The following is a 15,975-nucleotide window of genomic DNA, read 5'->3' as shown; positions in this document are numbered from 1 at the left end:
GCTATACTTATTTCCTTTTCTAATCCCTTAAAGGGAATCATGTTTCATAAAGTTAAGGATAATAGCATCTATTTCTGAGACAGGCCAAGAACTTTATAATCACTTTAGGCTAATGATGTGGCAAACATCAGAGGAAAAGTCATATCCAATTCATCCTCATGGATTGTTTTGGTCCTGCCCCAACCTCAGAAGGGCCATGTCAGTGTTCTCATCTGGCTCTGAACAACTGCAAAACTTACTAGGAGACTAAAATCTCATTCCTAGAATCCTTTAAAAATAGTACTGATACTGAGATTTAAAAAATAAATACACATGAAGAAGGCTGATATGACAGATACCTATTCTCAAATACCTTTTAAACTACACAATTCATTAAAATTATATTGGAAGTATCAATTATAACACTATTTACTGAACCAAATTTGACCCTGAAATTACTAGTAATTCGACTCTATCTACCAAAGTTATACTCAGTCTTCAGCTAAATAACAAAACCAACCCAGGCCTAAGGATTACCTAGAGCTTGGCTGGACCAATGCCCCTGGGCTTCTTTTTTATTTTTTTAATTATTTTGATTTTGCTATCATTAATCTACAATTACATAAGGAACACTATGTTTACTAGACTCCCCCCATCACCAAGTTCCCCCACATATCCCATTGCAGTCACTGTCCATCAGCGTAGTAAGATGCTGTAGAATCACAATCTGTCCTCTCCATGCTGTACAGCCTTCCCTGTGCCTCCCCCCACATTATACATGCTAATCATAATGCCCCTTTTCTATCTCCCCCCCTTACCCTCCCTTCCCACCCATCCTCCCCAGTCCCTTTCCCTTTGGTAACTGTTAGTCCATTCTTGGGTTCTGTGAGTCTGCTGCTGTTTTGCTCCTTCAGTTTTTTCTTTGTTCTTATACTCCACTGCCCCTGGGCTTCTTAATCCGTATCTCTAATGTCAAGGAAGAGCAAACTCAAAAGCAACTCTTAAAGGTTAAGAACAGTGATGGGCTAGAGTAGGTAAGCCAAGTGTTAAGTAATAGCAAGCCAGTTGTTAAACTCAGACATCCCTAAAGATTATATAAACTATGATGAACTACCTTAAAAATGCCACTAAAATTAAAAACTTATCACTCCTTATTTTACATCTTATCCTCATGTACAGTCTTGAGATTATTTACATTTATTATATCTGTATGGTAGAAATATTATATACAGATGAGCTACTGACAACTTTTCCTAACTCTGCATTGCCATCTACTAGTAATCTGAAATTAGCTATGCTAGGAGTATTGACACCACACAAAGAAGAAAACACTAAAAATCAGGCCCTACCCCTACTTTCCAAAGAGTCAGTTTAAACATTTACTAGCACAAAGCTGGCTTAGAAGGGTACCACAACCTCTTGTTATCTCATGTACAGACCCCATCTCAGCAATTCTCATACTAGTTCCATAAAATAGACTTAAAAAAAAAAAAGGTTGTCTAGCAATAGAATACACCATCTTCAAAAGCACACATGGAACACTCTCCAGTATAGATCAAAGGCTAGGTCATAAGACAAGTTTCAATAATTTTAAGAAGACTGAAATTGTATGAAGCATCTTTTCCAATCACAATAGTATGAAACTGGAAATCAATTAAAAGAAAATTGGAAAAATCACAAGTATGTGGAGATTAAACAATATGCTACAGAACGACGACTTTGGTCAACAAAGGAATCAAAGGAGAAATAAAAATATACATTGAGAAAAATGAAATGTAAATACAACATACCAAAATCTATGGAATGCAACAAAAGCAGCTCTAAGAGGGAACTTCATAGTGACACAGGCCTACCTCAAGAAACAAGAAAAATCTCAAATGAAAAATGTAACTCTATACCTAAAATAACTAGAAAAAGAAGAAAAAAAGAAGCCCAAAGTTAGTAGAAGGAAGGAAACAATAAAGATCAGAACAGAAGTAAATCAACTGGAGACTAAGAAAACAATAGAAAAGATCAATGAAACTAAAGACTTGTTTCTTTGAAAGGATAAAATGAACAAACCTTTTGCTAGACTCACAAAAAAAACAAAAGAGCTCAAATAAATAAAATCAGAAATTAAAGATAAGAAATTACAATTGATTATCAAAGAAATACACAGGATTATAAGATAATTCTATGAAAAATTATATGCCAACAAACTGGACAACCTAGAAGAAATGGATACATTCCTAGAAACATACACTCATCCAAGACTAAATTATTAAGAAATAAAAAAACTGAATAGATCTATTACTAGGGAGGAGATTAAATCAGTACCCCCCCCCAAAAAAAACCACCCCAACAAACAGTCCAGGGCTTCACCAGTGAATTTTACAAAACATTAAAAGAAGATTTAATACCTATCCTTCTCAAACTCTTCAAAAAAATTGAAGAAGGAATGCTTCCAAATTCATTCTATGAGGTCAGGATTACCCTGATAACCAAAACCAGAGGGAACCACAAAATAAACAAAGTTACAGATTAATATCCCTGACAGACATAGACACAAAAGTCCTCAACAAAATATTAGCAAACCAAACTCAACAATACATTAAAAGGATCAAGATCAAGTGGGATTTATTCCAGGGATGCAAGGATAGTTCAACATCCACAAATCAAGCAAAGTGATACACCACATCAACAAAATGAAGGATAAAAATCACGATCATCTTAATAGATGCCAAAAAAGCAACTGACAAAATTCAACATCCATTCATGACAAACTCTCAGCAAAATGAGTATAGATGGATGCACCCCAACATAATAAAGGCTATATAAGACAAACCCCTAGCTAACATCATACTCAATGGTGAAAAGCTGAGAGCTTTTCCCTTAAGATCAGGAACATAAGGATGCCCACTTTTAACACTTTTACTCAACATAGCATTGGAAGCCCTAGCCAGAGCAATTAGGCAGGAAAAAGAAATAAAAGGCATCCAAAATGGAAAGATAGAAGTAAAATGATCACTATTTAATTTTATATATGGAAAACCCTGAAGTTTCCACCAAAAACCTATTAGAACTAAAACAAATTTAGTAAAGTTTCATGGTACAAAGTCAACATACAAAAATCTTTTTCATTTTTATACACTAACAATGAAGTTTCAGAAAGAAATTAAGAAAACAATTCGATTTACAATTACATCAAAAAGAATAAAATGCCTTAGAAGGCATTTTAACAAGGAGGTGAAATATCTGTACACTAAAAACTAATGACAGTGATGAAAGAAAATGAGGAAGATACAAATTAATGGAAACACATTCCATACTCATGGATTAGAATATTGTTAAATGTTCATATTATCCAAAGCAATCTACAGATGCCATGCAATTCCTATCAAAACAGGAATTTCTCAGAGAAATAGCACAAACCTAAAATTTGTGTGGAGCCAAAAAGATCCTGAGAAGCCCAAGCAATCTGGAAAAAGAACAACAAAGATGGAGGTATAGTGCTCCCTGATTTCAAACTATACTACAAAACTATAGTAATCAAAACACTATACTGATGGCATAAAAATAGACACATAGATCAATGTAACAGAATAGAGTGCCCAGAAATAAACCCATGCTTACATGGTCAATTAATCTACAATAAAGGAGGCAAGAATATATAATGGAGGAAAGACAGTGTCTTCAATAAATTGCTGGGAAAACTGGACAATCACATGCAAAAGAGTGAAACTGAATCACTAACTTACACCATACAAAAACTAACTCAAAATGGATTAAAGACTTGAATGTAAGACCAGAAATCATAAAACTCCTAGAAGAAAACATAGGCAGTAAGCTCCTTGACTTGTCTCTTGCTGATATTTTTTTATTTAATCATAATCCAGAGGCAATAGCAAAAAAAGCAAAAATAAACAAATGGGATCAATATCAAACCAAAAAAGCTGCTATACAGTAAAAGGAAATCAAAAAAATTAAAAGGCAACCTATGGGAGAAGATATCTGCCAATCATATATCTGGTAAGATGTTAATGTACAGAATATATAAAGAACTCATAAAGGTCAACAACAACAACAATCCAATTAAAAAATGGGCAGATGATTTGAATAGACATGTTACCAAAGAAGGCACATAGAACAAGCACATGAAAAGATGCGCAACATCATTAATCATCATGGAAATGCAAACCAAAACCATAATAAGGTATCACCTCATACCAGTCAGAATTGCTAGCACCAAAAGGAAAAGAAGTGTGGCCAGGATGTGGTAAAAAAGGGAACCCTTGTGCACCGGTGGGAATATATACTTGTATAGGCATGTGGAAACAATACAGAGGTTCCTTGAAAAATTAAAAATAGAAATACCATATTCTCAAGCAATTCCACTTCTGGGTATTTATCCAAACAAAATGAGAACACTAATTCAAGAGGAATATGCATCCTTATGTCCACTGCAACATTATTTACAATAGTGAAGACATGGAAACAACCTAAATGTCCAGTGACAGATGAATGGACAAAGAAGATGTGGAATATATATACAATGGAATACTATTGAGTCATAAAAAGGAATCTAATCTTGCCATTTGTGACAACATGGACCATGAGAGTATTATGCTAAGTCAGTCAGACAAAGACAAATATATGATTTCAATTATATGTGGAATCTAGAAAACAAATGAATAAACAAAACTCATAAACACAGAGAATAGACTGGCAGTTGACACAAGGGAAAGGGTTAGCAGGTGGGGGAAATGAGTGAAAGAGATCAAGAGGAACAAACTTCCAGTTATAAAATAAATAAGTCATCGGGATGTAATGTACAGTATGGTGACTAGTCAATAACATAGTATTGCAAATTTGAGAGTTGCTAACAAAGTAAATCTTTTAAGTTCTCATCACAAGAAAAAAATGTTTTGTCACTCTGTATGGTGACAGATGGTAGCTAGACTTGTGGTGATCATTTTGCAATGTATACAAATGTTGAATCATTATACTGTACACCTGAAACCAATACATCTGTCAATTATACCTCAATAAAAAGTTACCTAAATATTTATAAAATAGAATCTTTTAGGGATTATTAGAAATGGCTTCTTTTGAATATACATATCTTCTCTCTAAATAAGGAAGCATCTTTTCTAATAGCAAACAGGGTCTGAGAAATTTTGTTATTCCAATTAGTGTTTTATGGAAAAGCTTAAGATAGGCTATTTTAATTTTTTGTCCTTTGTCTCTCACATCAAATACTTTCTCTTGTAAGAAGAGCTATTGCCCTAAGGCAACCTAAACAGGCCTCAAGAACAAAAATGGAACAATTTGTTCCCACCCACCTCCAGGAAGTGAATTAAGTAGGCCCAGAACAACTCCATCCAATACAAAGACCAGATTCACTACAAATGGTGTGGATGCCATTTGGGTCATTTTAGACATATGGAGTATTTCATTCAAGTTACTTAAAAGGCTATCAAAGTTGAACAGAGTGAAAAAAAGTAAGGGCATTTTTGTAAAGGCCATTCATTACACACTTTATTTTTAATTTTTTTTTTAAGTTTGTCTTGGAGTGCCTGCAAATACTCTAAATGCCTAAGCAGAACTGGAAAAAGATGTATGCACAGAACATGTTATTTTTAACCTACTCTTTTTTAGGTAGTTGAAAAAATCTCTGAACTGTAGTTGGTTATGTGTGCTATACTAATTCCATTATATTATCTTATAAAAAGTGTGTAAATTAGGACAAAGGGCCATGTGCTTGTTCTTTACAATAGGAAAGCATCAGAAACTCAAAAGAAAGTTTTCATGCCTAAAGAATTACAACCTAATAAGTTTGGGGAACACTAACTTTCTGCATTTTTCCTGTGGGAAATGTACAAATATGATATAGGATACTAAGAAACAACCCATATATTTTCCACTAAACACTGAGAAACACTAGACCAGCCAATAGGGTCTTAAAAGTTATATCCAAGCATTTATCTAAGGGTATATATATATATATGTGTGTAACAAATGGTACCTTTAGTTCTTAATTTTTTGTTAAAGTATCATTGATATACAATCTTATGAAGGTTTCACATGAAAATTGTGGTCTCAACATTCACCCATAGTACCAAGTCCTTAACCCACCATCCTCCACTGCAGTCACTATCAGTGTAATAAGATGCTATGGAGTCATTAACTTGTCTTCTCTGTGCTGTACTGCCTCCCCATGACCTACCTATATTGTGATTGTGAATTATAGTGCCCCTTAATCCCCTTCTCCCTCCCCCGCTTCCCCAACCCCTCCCCTTTGGTAACCACTAGTGTCTTAGCGTCTGAGTCTCTTTCGTTCCTTCAGTTTTGCTTCCTTGTTATACTCCACAAATGAGTGAAGTCATTTGGTACTTGTCTTTCTCCTCCTGGCTTATTTCACTGAGCATAATACCCTCTAGCTCCATCCATGATGTTGCAAATGGCAGGATTTTTCTTTTTTATGGCTGAATAATATTCCATTGTGTATATGTACCACATCTTCTTTATCCATTCATCTATTGATGGACACTGAGGTTGCTTCCACATTTTGGCTATTGTAAATAGTGCGGTGATAAACATAGGGGTGCATGTGTCTTTTCAAATCAGGGATCTTTTCTTTGGGTAAATTCCTAGGAGTAGAATTACTAGGTCAAATGGTACCTCTATTTTTAGTTTCTTGAGGAACCTCCAGGTTTCCACAGTGGTTAGACGAATTTACATTCCCACCAACAGTGTAGGAGGGTTCCCCTTTCTCCATATCCTCACCAGCATTTGTTGTTTGTCTTTTGGATGTTGGCCATCCTAACTGGTGTGAGGTGGTATCTCATTGTGGTTTTAATTTGCATTACCCTGATGATTAGCAACGAGGAGCATCTTTTCATGTGCCTGCTGGCCATCCAAATTTTTTTGGAGAAGTGTCTGTTCAGATCCTCCACCCATTTTTCAATCGGGTTATTTGTTTTTTGGGTGTTGAGGTATGTGAGTTCTTTATATATTTTGGATGTTAACCCCTTATAGGATAAGTCATTTACGAATATATTCTCTCATACTGTAGGATGCCTTTTTGTTCTGCTGGTAGTTCTTAATATTTTTAACATTTAAATGTTACCATGTTATGTTGGTTTATAGCTCTAAAATATTATTTGTAAACCTAAGTTAGGTGGATAGCTTTATAACTGAACTATCTACTTTGATGAGCACTGTGGGAATATGGTTATCATATTGTTTCCAACTGATCAGAAAGAGTAAAAAAAATCTATACTTTACACTTTATTTAAAATTAACAAAATGATAAGCATGGTTACAAGTAATGACAGTTCAATACAATTAGTTGGATAATGTAAAAAATTTACACATTCATAAGAAATTACATATGCACATAGATCTTTCACCAACTTCAAACATCTTAGTCTATGTAGTCAAAATCTTCTGGAATTCCAAAATTTTTATCAATTTTATTTTCTTCCAACCCAAATTTTCTTTTGGCCCACGATTTTATTGCAAATATATTATCTATAAAGAAAATTGAGAAATATTTTTGAGGATTGAAAATTTAATCACAAAATATCTAAAATATAATTATATGCCTTATTTTTTACCTTCTATTGCTTTCAGAAGAATCAAAATAAGTTTTCTGTATTTTCAGGTTCTCTCTTAAGATTAAGATTAAGAGTAATGATAATTAATTTCAGAAGACAGGAAATATTTAATGAGTATTTTGAATAAACATCTCATATTTAAAAATCTAGTAAATTAGTTGCTGCTAAAAAATACCAGACTAAAGGATAACCAAAGACAGAGAAAGGCCTCTCATGCCTCTTTCAATATTTTCACAGCAGAGGCCAGGACTGTTCCCTCAGGAATTAAAATTGCTCCTGTTCCCAAAGGGAACATCCTCTCCAGACCCTTCGCTCTCCTCCAGAGAGTAACTTGGCTTCAGACAGAGGAGTGAGGAGGGAAAGGGTCTCTCTTAAGACTAAGATAGGAACAGATGTATCCTCAGCATTCTCTAAGGGGAATTTAAAATGCATTTTACCATTGAAAAAGTGTTATATCTACTTAAAGGAATTTATCTCATGGGAAAAAAACAAATTGTGTACAAAGATTTATGGTCAGATCTTCATCCTAGTGTAATAAAAGAAAAAAATAAATAAACCTATAAGTCTCATCTCCTGGAAGGCTGGGCATCTAGGTACAGGAAGTGAAGGATACAGGGCAATACCAACATGCACACAGGGGCTGCACTTGGGGAATGGGGATGATGGTGAGTTTCTTTTTTTAATTTTACACATTCTCTTTAATGTATATATGCTACTTTTATAATGAACATGCATTACAAATAAAGAAAAGTAATGGTATAAAGTTATCTGGTATGTAATGATAATGAAGTAAAGGATTAAAGCAGGTTCTTTTGCAGGGTTACAGACTGAATTTTGTCACCACCCTGAATGGGACTGTATATGGAGGCAGAATCTTTAAAGAGGTGATTAAGTTAAAACGAGCCCATTAGGGTGGGTCCTAATCCACCCCGACTGGTGCCCCTGTAAGAAAAGGAAATGTGAATACACCGAGACATCAGGGGCACGTATAGGGAAGATCACGTCAGGACACAGCAAGAAGGTGGCTCAGGAGAGACAGGTTTCAGAAGAAACCAAACCTGCCACCTTAATTTTGGACTTTGAGTAGTCAGAACTGTGAAAACATGAATTTCTGTTGTTTAAGCCTCTCCTAATCTGAAATATTTTGTTATGGTATCCCCAGCAAACTAATATATAGAGAATTTAATTACTCTGTTTCAGGAAGTTTTATTCCAGGTATCATATTAGAATGAAGTTAATTTCTAATATGAATACTACTACATAAAGTAGAATAATGTTAACAAAATATCATTTCTTTCAACTGAAGTGTTATGGAATATCAACAGATACTAAAATGAATCTTAACTCTTTGTAACAATCTAAAACAAATCTTGACTTTTCATAAGGACTTTTAAATAAAATACTGATAGCATGAAGTACTCCAGAATTACTTTAGTTTTACTGGTCTCTTTATGACCTACATGTGCTTATCAATCACAGCCAAATACTTACAGAGAGCCTGCTGCATGTAAGACAGGTATTAAGTGTATTCCAGAATGTAGAGAACCTATGCCTTCAAGCTAACACAAGAGCAGAGAGAGAAAAATCAATTTACTACTAAACAACTACTGCTTTAATCCTTTACTTCATTATCATTACATACAGTGCTACACATTTGATAAAGTATGCTAAGCCAGATAATTTTATACCATTACTTTTTATTTGTAACACATGTTCATTATAAAGGTAGCATATATATGTATGTTAGAGATAAAAGATCAAATATTATGTATATAGTTTTTAGAACAGACTCCAAGAGCACAGAAAGATTTCCAGAAATGTGAGAATAATGCAACACTGTAGGAGGCTTGGAGGAATGGACTTCAAACCTGGGTGAGAAGAGAAGAAAATGAGGCATTATAGAAAGGCTATAAAGTCTTTGCAGGAAGGATCTCCTGCTCACACGAGGGCAATAAAGTATTTTATTATAAGCCTTCAAAGATTCAAAAGAAAAGAACAAACAAGCCTCTCCACAACAATGCTTAATGGACTAATTCAAAAAGCCTCTGATTAGACATGTCCTGGGCTGCTGGATGTCTGCCTTCAAGACAATGTTACCCACAATCTTGACAGTTCATTTCCATCAAATAATTTTCCTATTATGTTGAAATCTTCAAAAATGGATATAAAATAGGGTATTTTTGTTTCTAAAGATACAACTTTAAGATTGGTAGAATTTCTGTTAATTTATATGGTGACATAGTAAAGACATACATAGGAATGGTATGGGCAGTATCATACGCATGAGTCTCTGTTGGGGCCTCACAACATCTATTCCCCTCACTAAAATGCCTCCTGTACAAAGTCATAAGAACTCTGCTATCTTAATTCTTAAGCATAGTGTTATATGATATAATTTGTTAAATCACATTTAAGTGTATTTACTATCACATAACATTTAGAAGTGATATTTCTAGTTATATTTATACCCTGATGTGATAGCTAATTCTATAAAACTGAAATATTGAATTACTGAAAAGTAAATATTCTCAATTCTAAATATATTTTAAGGACTTTTTAAAGTAAAAAGAAAAAAATCTTTAGTTATAAATATTACTGATGTTTTTTTTGATTTTTGTTTTAAAGACTGAACAAGTTTTCTGAGATGTAGTTTTAACTACACGATCTTTCATGACACTTTTATAAGGAAGGAGCAACCTCAAATGGAAATAAAATACTTAACATTTGTTTTCTGCTGTTCTAAAAATATTTTCCTTCCTGCATGATTCTAAAAGTTTCAGGTTCTTTCTCAGTTAATAACTTTGGTGTGCAGGGAAGAGTTGTTCAAAAAAAATTTTTTTTAATAATTTTGGTAATTTATGATCAACTGGAAAACATGAAAAGATTTTTTAAGAGGAGAAGGGGAAAAGAGGAGTACTTGTTTATCTTTGTGTCTAACATCGTGCTAAAGGGCTTACAAACTGTCTTATTTAATCCTCCCCAAATGCGACGTAGATATGATCCACACGGAGCAGATGAGGAAACAGGTTCACAGAGGTTCAATGAGTCACACAGCAAGCAGAGCACAGCAGGGATTCCTTTCAAAGTCAAGTTCTTCCTTAGGCAGGCTGCCTGCTCCTACTGTTTGCTAACCTGCTTTGCTGAGAACTACTGGGGGAAATCACTTTGTGACTCTTGTCTTATTTTTAACTGAAACTTGCTTTTCCCTCCACCACTCAAAATTTCGTATTTCTCACACCCATACAATATAACTGCATTTATTATTTATTCATAACTTACTGGACACACATTTCATTATTCTCTTAAATGTTAATTTGCTGTTTTTACCCTCCGCTGTACTTATCACTAAAGCACTGCATTACTTAGGACGCAACTTTGTAATAAATAAGAGTGCCATTTTATAGGAACCTAAGGCCAATCACATTGATTTTATTAATATACAAGGAAAAATGATTCTTAAACTTTTTGTGAAATAGAAGCTGGATATGGAATCAGGGAAACCTGACTCAGATCTGTTCTTCCAGTGACTAACTACCTCTGATTAAGGGCAGTCACTTTAAGCTTTCTGTGATACTACATCAATGCAATCTTATCCATACCTTCCACAGAAACAGAATGAGGATGAATAATACATGTAAAGGCATTACAGACTACCAGGATGGTACAGTTCAATTACCATTATTTTATAATTAAAAACTGTAAAAACACCAGTGTAATTTTTGGACAGGTTTTAACATTACTAATCATACTTGTACATAATTTACAACAACCATCACTTATTAACTGTGTTCAAAACTTAAAGACATGTAGATAATGCTTTATTAATTTCCATTTCTTAGAAAATCTCTGGGATAGACCAGAGGATTTATCTATTGGCAAGTGGATTAAGGAGGCATTTGCATGAAAGCAGGTATGGGCCATTGTGGGATGTTGATGGTGGAGAGTCTGTGCATATGTGGGGACAGAGGGTTTATAGGCAGTCTGTTCTTTAAGCTCAATTTTGCTCTGAAGCTAAAACTCCTTTAAAAATAGCTTAGTAATTTAAAAAAAGGGAGGGAGGGAGGGAGGGAGGGAGGAGGGAGGGAGGGAGGGAGGGAGGGAGGGAGGGAGGGAGGGAGGGAGGGAGGGAGGGAGGGAGGGAGGGAGGGAGGGAGGGAGGGAGGGAGGGAGGGAGGGAGGGAGGGAGGAGGGAGGGAGGGAGGGAGGGAGGAAGGGAGGAAGGGAGGAAGGAGAAGGAAGGAAGGAAGAAGGAAGGAAGGAAGGAAGGAAGGAAGGAAGGAAGGAAGGAAAGGAAGGAAGGAAGGAAGGAAGGAAGGAAGGAAGGAAGGAAGGAAGGAAGGAAGGAAGGAAGGAAGGAAGGAAGGAAGGAAGGAAGGAAGGAAGGAAGGAAGGAAGGAAGGAAGGAAGGAAGGAAGGAAGGAAGGAAGGAAGGAAGGAAGAAGGAAGGAAGGAAGGAAGGAAGGAAGGAAGGAAGAAGGAAGGAAGGAAGGAAGGAAGGAAGGAAGGAAGGAAGGAAGGAAGGAAGGAAGGAAGAAGGAAGGAAGGAAGGAAGGAAGGAAGGAAGGAAGGAAGGAAGGAAGGAAGGAAGGAAGGAAGGAAGGAAGGAAGGAAGGAAGGAAGGAAGGAAGGAAGGAAGGAAGGAAGAAGGAAGGAAGGAAGGAAGGAAGGAAGGAAGGAAGGAAGGAAGGAAGGAAGGAAGGAAGGAAGGAAGGAAGGAAGGAAGGAAGGAAGGAAGGAAGGAAGGAAGGAAGGAAGGAAGGAAGGAAGGAAGTAAGGAAGGAAGGAAGGAAGGAAGGAAGGAAGGAAGGAAGGAAGGAAGGAAGAAGGAAGGAAGGAAGGAAGGAAGGAAGGAAGGAAGGAAGGAAGGAAGGAAGGAAGGAAGGAAGATAGATAGCAGGTACAGGCATATCTTAGAGATACTGCAGTTCAGTTCCAGACCACCTCAGTAATGCCAATGTTGCAATAAAGTGAGTCAAATGAATTTTTTGGTTTCCCAGTACATGTAAAAGTTATGTTTACTGTATCCTGCAGTCTATTAAGTATGCAATAGATTTATGTCTAAAAAGACAATGTACATATCTTAATTAAAAAATACTTTATTGCTAAAAAATACTAACCATCCATCATCTGAGTTTTAAGCGAATGATAATCACTGATTATAGATGTAACAAATACAGTAATAATGAAAGTTAAAATACTGTGAGGACTGCCAATTTTCAATTGTATTTAGTACTCACATACAAAGTGAGTAAATACTGTTGAAAAATGGTGCTGAAAGCCTAATACAGGGTTGCCACAAACCTTCAATTATAAAAAATGTAGTATCTGAAGAGCAATAAAGCGAAGTGCAATAAAAAGAGGTATAATAATCCTAACTACCTGACAAAATTGTCATAGAGATAAAATGAGAATGCACCACAGACACTCTTCACAATGCCTGGCTTACAATCAGCCCTTAACAAATGTTAGCTACTGCTATTAGCAAGAAGACAAGTCTTTAGGTTTCCATTAAGTTCTTAAAAGTTTTACCTTGCATTCACACATATGCAGGTTAGGAGATTAACCAAATGACTTCTCTGGGAAAAGTCATAAACAAGTTAAACTGCAACTTGCAGTTCTGTTCCAGAGCACCACAATAAAGCCAATCATTGGTCTCACAAAAATATACCTTACAAAATGACTCCTAGGATTTTTCAAAACAATCTTAACTAAAATGATCTAATATATAGAAACTTGATTAGTACATACATTTCCAGAAATGTCTTTCTTGAACAAAACTAGGCACAATAGCTTCTGTATTTCGTATCACGGTAAATGTGGAAGTTTAACTGTAGTTTATCAGTGCCATTATTATACATACCAGTCCATCTGTTAGCAGCTTCTTTGGCTACTTTATTTTCTTGACCTGGAAAGAAAAAAAAAAAATATATATATATATATACACACACATATATATACACATAATCACTTTTGTCTATGTGTAGATTCATTTAGATGAACAAAAAGTTATACAAATAAAACAGCCATAAGAGCTCAAAAAGTGACATACTGCATCTCATACACCTGCTCAACTGCCCAGAGAAATTTTAGATAGTTGCAGTTAGTCATGAAAAGAAAATCAGTGTGAACCATTTCTTTTTAAAATGTCATTATAGTACTTGCTCCTTTAAAGAGAACATGTTAAGTTCAACTGAGATGTGTTTCTCAATCAATTTATAAGGAGATAGAATAATTTTAAAATTTTCAGTTTTTATTTTTAAAAATAATTATAATGAGGTATAGTTAACATAATATTACATTAATCTGAGGTGTACAACATAGTGATTTGACATTTATATACATTATAAAATGCTCACCACAAAAAGTGTAGTTACCATCTGTTGCCACACAAAGTTATTACAGCTTTATTGACTATATTTTTTATGCTATACCTTTCATCCCTGTGATGTATTTATTTAATAGCTGGAAATTTGTTCCTTTTGATCCCCATCACCCATTTTACCTATCCCTTCACCCTCTTCCTCTCTGCCAACCACCAGATTGTTTTCTGTATTTATGAGTCTGTTTTTTTTTTAATACATTTGTCTTGATTTTTAGATTCCACACATAAGTGAAATCATATGGTATTTATTTGTCTTTCCTGTCTTACTTCACTTAGCATTATACCTTCTAGGTCCATCCATGTTGTTGCAAATGGCAAGATCTCTTCTTTAGGGCTGAGTAATATTCCATTCTATATAAGTACATCTTCTTTACCCATTTATCTATTGATGGACACTTAGGTTGCTTCCGTATCTTGGCTATTTTAAATAACACTGCAATAAACATTGGGGGTGCATATATATTTTGGAATTGGTGCTTTTGTTTTCTCTGAATAATTACCCAGAAGTGGAGTTACTGGAAAACATAATATTCCTATTTTCAATTTTTGAAAAACCTCCATACTGTTAGTTTACATTCCTACCAAGACTGCATAAAGGGTTCCCATTTCTCCACATTCTTGCCAACACTTGGTATTTCTAGTTATTAGCCATTCTGACTGGTGTGAGATGATATGTCACTGTGGTCTTAATTTGCATTTCCCTGATGATTAGTTATGAACATTTCTCCATGTAGCTGTTGGTCTTCTGCATGTCTTCTTTTGGAGAAATGCCTATTCAGTTACTCTGTCCATTTTTTAACTAGATTATGTGGGGTTTTTTTTGGTGTTGAGCTTATGAGTTCTTTATATATTTTAGATATCAACCCCTTGTCAGATATATCATTTGTGAATATACTCTCTCATTCAGTAAACTGACTTTTCATTTTATTGATGGTTCCCTTTGCCATGCAAAAGCTGTTTAGTTTGACGTAGTCCCACTTGTTTATTTTTGCTTTTATTTCCCTTGCCTGCAAAGGTATGTCCAGAAAAAAAGTTGCTTACCCTAATGTCCAAGAGTTTATTACATTTGTTTCTTTCAGAAATTTTATGGTTTCATGTCTTACATTTAGGTCTTTAATACATTCCAAGTTTGTTTTTGTGCATGGTGTAAGACAGTGGTTCAGTTCCATTATTTTGCATGCAGTTGTCCCATTTCCCTAGCATCAGTTATTGAACAGATATTTTCTCCCCATTGTATATTTTTGCCTCATTTGTTGTATATTAATTGGGCACATAAGCATGGGTTTATTTCCGATTCTCTTCTCTATTGTTCTATTGATCTATGTGTCTATTTTGGCTGGCACTATAGTGTTTTGATTACTGTAGCTTTGTAGTATATTTGAAATTAAGCAGTGTGACACGTCCAGCTTTATTCTTCTTTTATAAAGATTACTTTGTCTATGTGGGGTCTTTTGTGGTTCCATACACATTTTAGATTTGCTCTAGCTCTACAAAAAAATACCATTGGTATTTTGATAGGGATCGAGTTGAATTTATAGACTGCTTTGGGCAATATATTTTAACAATATTGTTTTAATCCATTAGCATGGTATATCTTTCCATTTATTTGAGATGTCTTCAATATCTTTCAACACAGTCTTATAGTTCTCAGAGTAGAGTTCTTTCACCTTCTTGGTTAGGTTTATTATTTATTGGGTATTTTATTCATTTTGATGCAATTGTAAATAGGATTTTAATTTTCTCTGCTAGCTTTTTAGTATATAGAAACACAACAGATTTCTATATATTGGTTTTGCATTCTGCAACTTTATGGAATTAGTTATTAGTTCTACTCGTTTTTTGGTGGAGTCTTTGGGTTTTCTATGTATAATATCATGTCATCTACAAATAGTGGCAGTTTTACGTCTTCCTTACCAATCTGGACTTTTCTTTTTCTTGTGTGATTACTACAAATAGGACTTCCAGTACTATGTTGAATAAAAATGGTAACCGTGGGTATCCTTGTCTTGTTCCTGA

The 15,975-nt window shown here is 34.8% G+C and overlaps 1 protein-coding gene across 4 annotated transcripts in view; it reads right to left on the bottom strand.

The window, feature by feature from the left end:
• Positions 1-7,233: 7,233 nt before the first annotated feature.
• MND1 (meiotic nuclear divisions 1) overlaps positions 7,234-15,975 on the bottom strand; it is a 100,050-nt gene continuing 91,308 nt past the window's right edge. For 2 of the 4 annotated variants that reach the window (XM_036887902.2, XM_057495919.1), the window contains 2 exons: positions 13,438-13,482; positions 7,234-7,491 (listed from right to left, as the gene is read on the bottom strand). In XM_036887902.2, coding sequence (XP_036743797.1) covers positions 7,385-7,491; positions 13,438-13,482 — 152 coding nt within the window. In that variant the 3' untranslated portion in view covers positions 7,234-7,384. The other 2 variants (XM_036887905.2, XM_036887903.2) reach the window with 2 other exon arrangements.

This window comes from Manis pentadactyla, chromosome 1, assembly GCF_030020395.1.
Source record: "Manis pentadactyla isolate mManPen7 chromosome 1, mManPen7.hap1, whole genome shotgun sequence".
Lineage (NCBI taxonomy): Eukaryota > Metazoa > Chordata > Mammalia > Pholidota > Manidae > Manis > Manis pentadactyla.
Note: the sequence above shows the minus strand (reverse complement) of the source record. Positions and strands in the feature narration are given on the sequence as shown.